At 55.9% G+C, this 9,276-nt stretch overlaps 1 protein-coding gene across 2 annotated transcripts in view; it reads left to right on the forward strand.

Moving 5' to 3' along the window:
• The window catches only part of ST14 (ST14 transmembrane serine protease matriptase), a 40,174-nt gene that overhangs the window by 30,167 nt on the left and 731 nt on the right, over nucleotides 1–9,276 (forward strand). Inside the window, exons 15-18 of one of the 2 annotated variants that reach the window (XM_020286773.2) lie at nucleotides 134–256; nucleotides 1,093–1,279; nucleotides 8,121–8,395; nucleotides 9,064–9,197. In XM_020286773.2, coding sequence (XP_020142362.2) covers nucleotides 134–256; nucleotides 1,093–1,279; nucleotides 8,121–8,395; nucleotides 9,064–9,197 — 719 coding nt within the window. The remainder of the gene's footprint in view (nucleotides 1–133; nucleotides 257–1,092; nucleotides 1,280–8,120; nucleotides 8,396–9,063; nucleotides 9,198–9,276) is intronic. The other variant, XM_076002652.1, reaches the window with a different exon arrangement.

Below are 9,276 nucleotides of genomic sequence, written 5' to 3' on the forward strand. Positions count from 1 at the left end.
GCTGGGTGGGAGGGGCTGGGTGAGGTGTGGGTGGGGATCATGAGGTGCCATCTGGGGCGTTCTGGCACTGGCCCCAGCTTCGGGTTGGGTGCTGTGGATTGATTCCCTCCCCTGTGTCCTCCCCCTTGAACAGTGCGTGTGGTCAGTTGCACCAAACACACCTATCGCTGCCAAAATGGGCTCTGTGTGAGCAAGGGCAACCCTGAGTGTGATGGGACAAAGGACTGTAGCGATGGCTCGGACGAGAAGGACTGTGGTAAGCAAGGGCCCTGAGTATGGTTGTGCAGGTTGCTCACTGTGCAAATGCACAGGTGGGTTCACTGTGCAAGGTGGTGCACTGGAGGTGGCAGTCCCACCAGCACCTCAGTCACCCAGCTCTGTGCCTGGGTGAGAGGGCGTGTCTCCTGGAAGAAAGGGTGACTTTGCCAGTTGGCTCAAAAGCACTGCCCCAGAGGCTAGCTCTGGTCCTGGAGAAAGGACGCGGGCAGCCAGCACATCACCTCTGTGGTTTGCCTGGGATCCTGGCCGCGGTGCTGGGCTGACCCCTACCCTGTAGACATGGCCACAGAGGAGGGTCCTGGAGAAGCGAGGCCCGGCTTGCCCAGGCACTAGACAGGGTCTCACCCTCGCCCGCCCCGTCGTTGAATTTGCAGCCTCTGTGTATTTCAGAAGGACTGGCCACGGGTTAAGTGTGAGAACAGCTGCAGCTATTGTGTGACTTCATGTCATCCATCTGTTCTTCCCCCTGGGAGCTGTGCCCTTCAGCATCCGCTGAGGAAATCTAGGCAAATGACACTCAAATCAAATCTAAGCAAACCAGCAGGCCTCTGGGGGCCCCTCGCCGCGTTCGTGTAGAGTCGGGGGTGATAGGCATGAGGGTTTTGAATTGGGGGTGGGAAAGTGGGAGTCAGAAGGTCTGTGATACGCAAAAGTAGTTCTAGGGGGTCCCTCGAACTGTGCCTGCTCCCGCAATGCTGTGCACCCCAAAAGGCGACTTCCTGAGTGGGGTCTCGCTGTACTGGTATGTGCCCCCTTGGGGTTATGTGTCCCTACCTTGACTCTTTGCCCTTTTGTTTTCTGTCCCCTCTGCAGACTGTGGGTTGCGGTCGTTCAGCAAACAGGCTCGGGTCGTTGGGGGCACGGATGCAGACGAGGGAGAGTGGCCCTGGCAGGTGAGCCTGCACGCCCTGGGCCAGGGCCACGTGTGTGGGGCGTCACTCATCTCCCCCAACTGGCTGGTGTCCGCGGCCCACTGCTATATTGACGACAAAGGATTCAGGTGCGTGTGCAGCAGGGAGCCTCCTCGCAGGCCCTGTCTGCGAGTCGTGCCAGGGCGGGCTGGCACCAGGGCAGGGAGGGGAGGCTGGACAGATGTCCCAGGACAAGGATTAGCAATTGCAATAAGGAAACGCACTTTTATTAGGTGCCCACTCTTAGTCACGCCCACTCTCAGTCTCACCTCTCCCAACAGCTCCTAACATGTTAGTTGGGCAGATCTAATTATATCCTCATTCGACAGAAACTAAGGTCAAGAGAAGTGAGGACATTTGCTTGGGGTTGCACAGCTGTTAAGTGGCAGAGCGACTGGAGCGTGATATTTTGAAGCCTGTGCAGTCTCTGTGCTGCTCGACTCCTTGGGATTGGCTGAGACCAGCCTTGGATTCAGTGTTCCAGCTCCGCTTGCAGGCGACCTTGGGCAAATTATTCGAACTTCCCAGGCCTTGGGGTTCTTCACTGATGATGGCAATGCTATTGGTGCTCATCCTTAGAGCTGTGAGAATTAAATATGCTGCGCTTGAGACACTTAGTGCTGGGCCTGGCACATAGTAGGTACTCAGGATGTCGTAGCCTCAGACACACGGCAGATAAGAGGCCTGGAAGGAAGGGTCACGTTGGCGTCCCAGGATAGGTGGCAGGGGCCAGGGTCTGCGAGGCCGGAGAATCAGCAGGAACAGGGGCCAGGATGCAGGGCTGGGGCCATTTGTGTCTCAGCTCTCGGCCTACCCAGGCCCCGTGGCCATGGGCTGCAAGGAGTCTCGGGACAGCTTGCTCTGAAGAAGCAGGCACAGGGGCACCGGCCTTCCAGGGGGACGCACCCTCGGAAGGCAGGCACTTCCTGCTGGCTGCGTGCTCTCCCGCGGTAGGCAGCTCCAGGGGCAGCCGCCGTCCCACAGGGAAGAGAGATGGGCCCACCATGGGGAGGAGGCCTCAGGCACAGATGTGGCACACGGTCAGGCAGATGCCCCTTGCATGCGTCGTGGAGACGGATGGCAAAAGCCCGGAGGAAGCAGAGCCGGCTCGATGGTCCCTGGGCCTCATTCGGTGCTTGGAGAGCAGCCTGGTCCAGCCCGAGACCGTCATTTTGTCACACTCAACTCCACCTTGGGCAGGAGTGATTTCCTTTTTGGGGTGATGTGAACTTATTTAAGAATCTTTTTAAGTACATATTTTGGAACACACACAAATTGCAAAAATGGCACAGAATTCCTGAATAAGCCTCGCCAAGCATCCCTCGTTGCTGACGTGTTTGTCAACATTAAGAAACCAGCATTGGCCCTTCACTGGCAACTAAGCTCCAGACTTCACGGGGCTCCTGCCTGACCTCTTTTCTGTGCCAGGAGCTGGGCCAGGCCAGCACACTGCATCTCGGTGTCCTGTCTCCAGCCTCTTCCAGGTGGTGACACTTTCTCAGTCTGTCCCTTGCCAGTCTGGAGGCCATGTGTCCTGAAGGCTGTCCTCCCAGGCTGGGTGTTTCTGACGGTCTTCTCATGATTGGACTGGGGTTATGAATGTTTGCAAAGAGCATCACGTCATACCGGCAGTAAGTGACGCCAACATGACTTGTCGCTGGTCAGTCTTTCTCATTTGGCTCAGGTAGACCTCGCTGACTTTCTCCTTTCTATACTCTGATCTTCGGATATGAGTTCACTTGGAATTCTGTGAGGAAGGCTTGTCTCTTGTCTCCCAATTATTTAATCATTTATTTATATTTGTATGGACCTGTATATTCATTTTATGTTTGGGGTTGTAATCCAGTACTATGATATTTACTTTGTTGCTCAAATTGTTCCAGATGTGACCACCAGGAGCTCTTGGAGGTTGACTTCTGTGTCTGTTTGACGTGCTCATCCTTTTGCTTTTTTGAGCCATTTCCTTGCTTACGGGCATTGCCAGGTACTCTGGGCTCGTCTTGTATTTTCCCTGCTCTGGCCCTAGCATCAGCTATTTCTCTTAGTGCCCTCTACTGGGATGGTATTTAGAAACCAAGGTCCGAGTGCTCGGTGTGCTCACGGTGCCAGTGTTGCTGTGCCTGGCCCCCTGGGTAGGTCATGGCGGGCAACAGACGTGTGCGTACTCTCTGACAGCTCACCCTGCCCTCACGCACCACCACTGCCTCCTTTCCTTTGCTTCATTATTTCATTTCTCATTTCCTTTTCCTCCTTCTGTTGATATCAGTCTACTTCTGCCAGTTAATAGTGCAATTAATACATTCCATAGCCGCTGTTACTGTTAGTGCTAGGGAGACACGTGGGCAAGGCTTGGTCTCTGCAGACTGTACCTTGCAGACCTGCCAGAGTGGGGAGAGATGTCACACACACACACAGGCACGCACACACACACACATGCACACACTGTTCCAGAACCATGTATGGCTACCTCAGGCACAGCGTGTGGAGTTAGAGTTCTGCCCAAGAGACTTTTGGAAACACCTTTATGAGCAGGGGTGTCTAAGAGGAGGGTGGCAAGGCGAAGGTGTTTGCCAGCCGGACTAGGGGCTCAGACCTTCCTGGTGTGCAGTGTGCTGGGGCAGGGGGGCTGGAGTCAGGTTACTCTGAATAGGTTGCGGAAGCATCAAGTGTTCGGGGGGCGTTGCTGAGAGGGGGTGTAACACTGTAAGAGCGCAGGCTGCCTGGTTCAAACTGTGGCCTGTGACGACATATTAGCTGTGTGATACTGGGCAAGTTACTTAACCTGTCAGTGCCTGCCTGAGTCCTCATCTTATAAAGGGTGGCCTGCCTTGCAGGGCGTTTGGGGGTACAGCGACTCAGTGTGCCAGCACTGAGCAGAGCTCTGCCTGAGTGCTGGCCATGCCCAGCTGCTCTGCAGCCTGTGGGCCACAGCCGGTCACTCAGCTGCTGGTAGCTGCGCATACCATAAACAACCAGAGACGGGTCTGCTGATATAATTAGATACCGTCCAAGCTGCATTGGCTATAGGGGAAAGACCACTGTGGCAGGATTAGTAGCGAGGGCTTCGAGAAGGAAGAGGGCTGAGAAGGGGCTGGCATGGGGGAGGGAGGTGGAAAGCTGCAGACGTAGGGCAGAGAGCTCAGGATCACAGGGGGTGGGGTCCAGGGTGGCTCTGCTCTCTTCCCATCCCACCACATCCGTTCAGCGCCCTTGCCCCCGAGTTCTCACTCGGAGATGTTCCTGAAACATCTCTGCTGTTTTCCAAATGGCAAAACTGCCACTGCCTTGGGGTGCCCGCCCTGGCCCAGGTGGCTCAGCACCTCTCCCACCGCCTCCCTCGTGAGGCCAGAGCGCTCTTCCCAAGTCCAGTCACGTCGGAGTCCTGCGTCAGTGCCTGCCGCCACTCATGGGACAAAGCAGGAGCTCCTTCACGTGTCAGGCATGGCCCTGCCTGTCTCTCCAGCCTCAGTCTCCTGTCCTGCCCTCACACCTTCCCCATATTCAATTTAGGGGCTTCCTGAACATTCCCTTCGCTCCCTTTAAATATGCTGCTGTCTCCCCCACCGGCAGCTTTGGTGGGCCGGTCCTGTTTGACGTCAGGCCTTGGTTCCTGACTCCCACCCTGGCCTCTTCCACAGCGTCCTGCCAGTCCTCTGCGGGACGCTTTTCACTTCGTGCTGTGATTGGTGGCTTTCATCTCTCTCGCCCCACGTGCACTGTGAGCGTGAAGCCTGGGTCTAGCGCAATCCTGGGACATCCTAGGTGCCTGCCAGTTGCAGAGCGAATCGATGGGCGGACGCTGGGTGGGCGCCAAGGCCTCACTTGTCAAGTCTTGAGAATTATTTTCGGTCTTGGGAATAAGACAAAAAGGATCTCACAAAAGCAGTTTCTAGGAAGTTATCTTGTGGCAGCAACAGAGTAGAGTGAAGAGGGACGGGAGGCCCATGTGGCGGCCAGAGCTTCCGTCTGGGTGTGCGGTTCTATAGGGAGGTGCTGCAGGGATGGCAGGGAAGGGGTGCAGGGACAGGGAAGGGGTGTAGCGGAAAGGAAGGGGTACAGGGGCGGGGAAGGGGTGCAGGGGTGGCAGGGAAGGGGTACAGGAATAGGGAAGGGGTGCAGGGGCGGTGGGGAAGGGGTGCAGGGGCGGGGAAGGGGTGCAGGGGCGGGGAAGGCGTGCAGGGGCAGGGAAGGGGTGCAGGGACAGGGAAGGGGTGCAGGGATGGCAGGAAGGGGTGCAGGAACGGGGAAGGGGTGCAGGGATGGCAGGGAAGGGGTGCAGGGACGGGGAAAGGGTGCAGGGACTGGGAGGGGTGCAGGGATGGCGGGGAAGGGGTTCAGGGATGGCGGGGAAGGGGTGCGGGGTCAGGGAAGGCGGGGGAGGCTTCCTGTGGGGCCTGTGGGGGAGGGGTGCTGAGGAAGAGGCCCCGTTTGGCGTCGGGGGAGGAAGGTCTCATCACCTCCAGACCTCCCTGAGAACTCAGGAAATGAAGTGTGTCTTTATGCTCTTCTCTGGCGTACACATTTTCTATTTTAAAGATACATTTTTCCAATGTTTGATTTTGAAAATTTTTCAAACCTACAAAATGTTGCAAATACGATGAAAGCAAAAAATGAAAAAAGACTGGCGCGGCGAGCACCTCCGGCCTGTGTCTGCATTCACTAACCGCTCAGCTCCACCGCCACTGTTAAAGCTTCTCTCCGCGCACGCGCGGCTCGCGCGTTTCGGAGCCATTTCCGAGTCAGGCGCCGCTGTGCCACGCCTCTCCCGAAACATCGGCCTGCGTCTCGCGAGAACAGGGACCCTGTCCCGCCTAGCCAGTGAGAGGTCACGCCCAGAAACGGTGGCACGGACACGGTGCCCTGAGCCAGCATGCTGTCCACACTGCGCAGCCCTCCGAGTTGTCCCAACAGTGTTCTTTATGCCTTTTTGAAAAGTTCTAGGATGCGGTCAAGGGTCATGCCTCGTCCTGCCTCACGAGGTTTCTTCAGACTCTTTCTGGCCTGGGCTGGTTCCCCAGGCCTTTCCTTCGCCGTGCCTCACGGCATTGGTGTTTCCGAAGCGTGCAGACCAGTCGCTTTGCAGGATGCCCCTCGGTTCGGACTCCGCTGGTTGTTGCTGGCGGTCTGCGCTGGGAAGCGCTACGCAGGCGGCGCGGCCCCCAGGACGCACGTGCTCTCGCGTGGTGGAGGGTACCTGGTTCAGGTGGGCCCACCGGGTTGTCCATCCTGAAGGGACTATCCGCCTTGGTTACGAATGCCTCACGTCGGGCGACACTGGATGAGTGGGAGTGTCTCGTCCCCGGCAGTCGCTGCCCACGATTCTCGCGTGTGCAGATCGTTGCTGTGGCAGGTGCAAATGGGATTCCTGTGGGATGATTGCTTCTAAATTTAGCCCCTGGGTTTTCTCTAGAAAGAATAGCTTTCTTGGCCAGGCGAGGTGGCTCACACCTATAATTCCAGCACTTTGGGAGGCCGAGGCAGGAGGATCACTTGAGGCCAGGGGTTCAAGACCAGCCTGGGTAATAGAGCGAGACCCTGTGTCTACAAGAAAAAAAAAAGAAAAAATAACTTTTCTTCTCCCTTCATAAGCTTTATTTTATTTTATTTTATTTTATTTTATTTATTTTATTTTATTATTTTATTTTATTATTTTATTTTATTTTATTTTATTTTATTTTATTTTATTTTATTTTATTTTATTTTATGACAGAGTCTCACTCTGTTGCCCCAGCTAGAGTGCCGTGACATCAGCCTAGCTCACAGCAACCTCAAACTCCTGGGCTCAAGCAATCCTTCTGCCTCAGCCTCCCGAGTAGCTGGGACTACAGGCATATGATACCATGCCCGGCTAAATTTTTCTATATATTTTTAGTTGCCTAATTAATTTCTTTCTATTTGTAGTAGAGACAGGATCTCACTCTTGCTCAGGCTGGTTTCGAACTCCTGACCTCGAGCAATCCTCCTGCCTCATCCTCCCAGAGTGCTAGGATTACAGGCGTGAGCCACCTAGTCCAGCCCTCATAAGTTTTTTTACATTTTAGACTCAGGGTGGACTGTTGCACACCCCACCCTGTTTTAGTGTTCTGAGTGTGTAATAGTTTCACCGTCATTATTTATTTTGGTGTTTGTGTTATCCTGACTTTAGCTAGTGAGCGCTTTGTCAGGTTGGCTGCGCCGGAGTTTGAGTGCTCGTTCACTTCCTGCAGAAACAGAATGTTCCGGGTTTGCCTTACGCTTTCCCTGCCCCAGATCTGAAATCAGTCATTTCTCTAGGGAACCCTGGCTCCTTTCAATAGAGAAGGGCACTTAGAAACCAAGTCCTGGGCGCTATTGGGGAAGGCATTGCTTTCAGGCAAGTTTTTTTAAATCCTGAGCTTTTACTGACACCTCAGATCCCAGTGCGTGTCTGTGTGTCCCCGTCCCCACACTGGGAGTTGGCTCCGGGCAGCATCTGTGTATTTGCGTGTTTGCTGGGTCCTCCTGGACATGATACAGTTTCAGAGTCGCTAAACCTACTCTACTAACAAAAACCTAGTACATAAAACTCAATGTAGTTTTCAGTTCATTTGGTCTTAGGGTATATGCCACTGTGTTCAAAAATTATTTGGATTGATTTTTGTGTTATTCCTTCTGGGAAAGATCAGGTTCCCAAGATACCTATTTTTTGATAATCAGATCAAAAGTATATTCAAAGAGCGGGGGAAAAGCAGTCAGGAAAGGTTTATTGCTGCAGAGGGAGGCACTTAGTAAAGTTTCCAGTTTGGGGTCAAGACCAAGAAAGAGGCCACCCCTGCCCCCACCCCACACAGCAGCAGCTGCTGGCGCCTGGCCTGCCGGGTTCCGCCTTCTCCAGGCGTCCCGGCACAGAGCCAGCGCCGGCGTGCATGGGCCGTGCGTCCTCACACGGCCTCTCGCGGCTCTCCCTCCCAGGTACTCGGACCCCAAGCAGTGGACGGCCTTCCTGGGCCTGCACGACCAGAGCAAGCGCAGCGCCCCTGGGGTGCAGGAGCACAAGCTCAAGCGCATCATCTCCCACCCCTCCTTCAACGACTACACCTTCGACTACGACATCGCACTGCTGGAGCTGGAGCAGCCGGCGGAGTACAGCTCCGTGGTGCGGCCTATCTGCCTGCCCGATGCCTCCCACGTCTTCCCTGCGGGCAAGGCCATCTGGGTCACAGGCTGGGGGCACACCCAGCAGGGAGGTGAGCCTTGGCAGGGCCGGGGACCTGCAGAGCGCCTGGCACCTTCCCTGTTCTGTGGTGCCTCTGCGTTTCCAGCCAGCGTACCCAGCACGTCTGCTGTCTGCTGGCGTCTGGGATGGTGGCTCACCCGCCCCCTTTCCCTCTCTCTGGCAGGACCAGGCTGTCCAGGGCAGAATGGAGGTGTCTGTTAGGAGGGTGTGGGATTTGCAGGCCGGGCTCTGGACTGGAGGCCCTGACAGCCTGGCCGCGCCCCTTAAGTACCTGAGGGACCTTGGCAAGGTGCTTAAACTCTCTGACCCTGTCGCTTTATCTGCAAAAAGAAGCCTCCACTGCCACCTGGCCCTTCTGCTGCGGCTGAGGGAAGCAGGCACTAGTTGGAAAATGCTAGATTGAAAAAATTCTGCTGATGTTAACGTAACACGTTGCAGAAAAGGTGTAGAACGGGGAGGAAAAAGAACAAGCCAACCTGACAGCTCTGCCGCCCTGACAGAACCCGGTGGCGTTCTCGCTTTCTGTCTCCCCGCATGCTGCTTCCTGCGCCCTGGTCACCGTGGTGTCTGTGGGTCTCCCATCACAGCCCGTCCCCACTTGCTGTCTGTGGCTGCCTCCCAGACATACGCTCAGTTACTTACCTGTTGGTCACCGCTCAGCCTGCCCCCTCTCCCCAGGCTCCGCGGCGCTGGTCCTGCAGAAGGGCGAGATCCGCGTCATCAACCAGACCACGTGCGAGGAGCTCCTGCAGCAGATCACGCCCCGCATGATGTGCGTGGGCTTCCTCAGCGGCGGCGTGGACGCCTGCCAGGTGCGTGGCTGACAGCAAGGGAGGCAGGGGCGGCAGGTGGGCAGAGGCAGGGCAGGGGCTGGGGCAGGGGCTCACAGCT

This window comes from Microcebus murinus, chromosome 4 (assembly GCF_040939455.1).
Source record: "Microcebus murinus isolate Inina chromosome 4, M.murinus_Inina_mat1.0, whole genome shotgun sequence".
In the NCBI taxonomy this organism is placed as follows: domain Eukaryota; kingdom Metazoa; phylum Chordata; class Mammalia; order Primates; family Cheirogaleidae; genus Microcebus; species Microcebus murinus.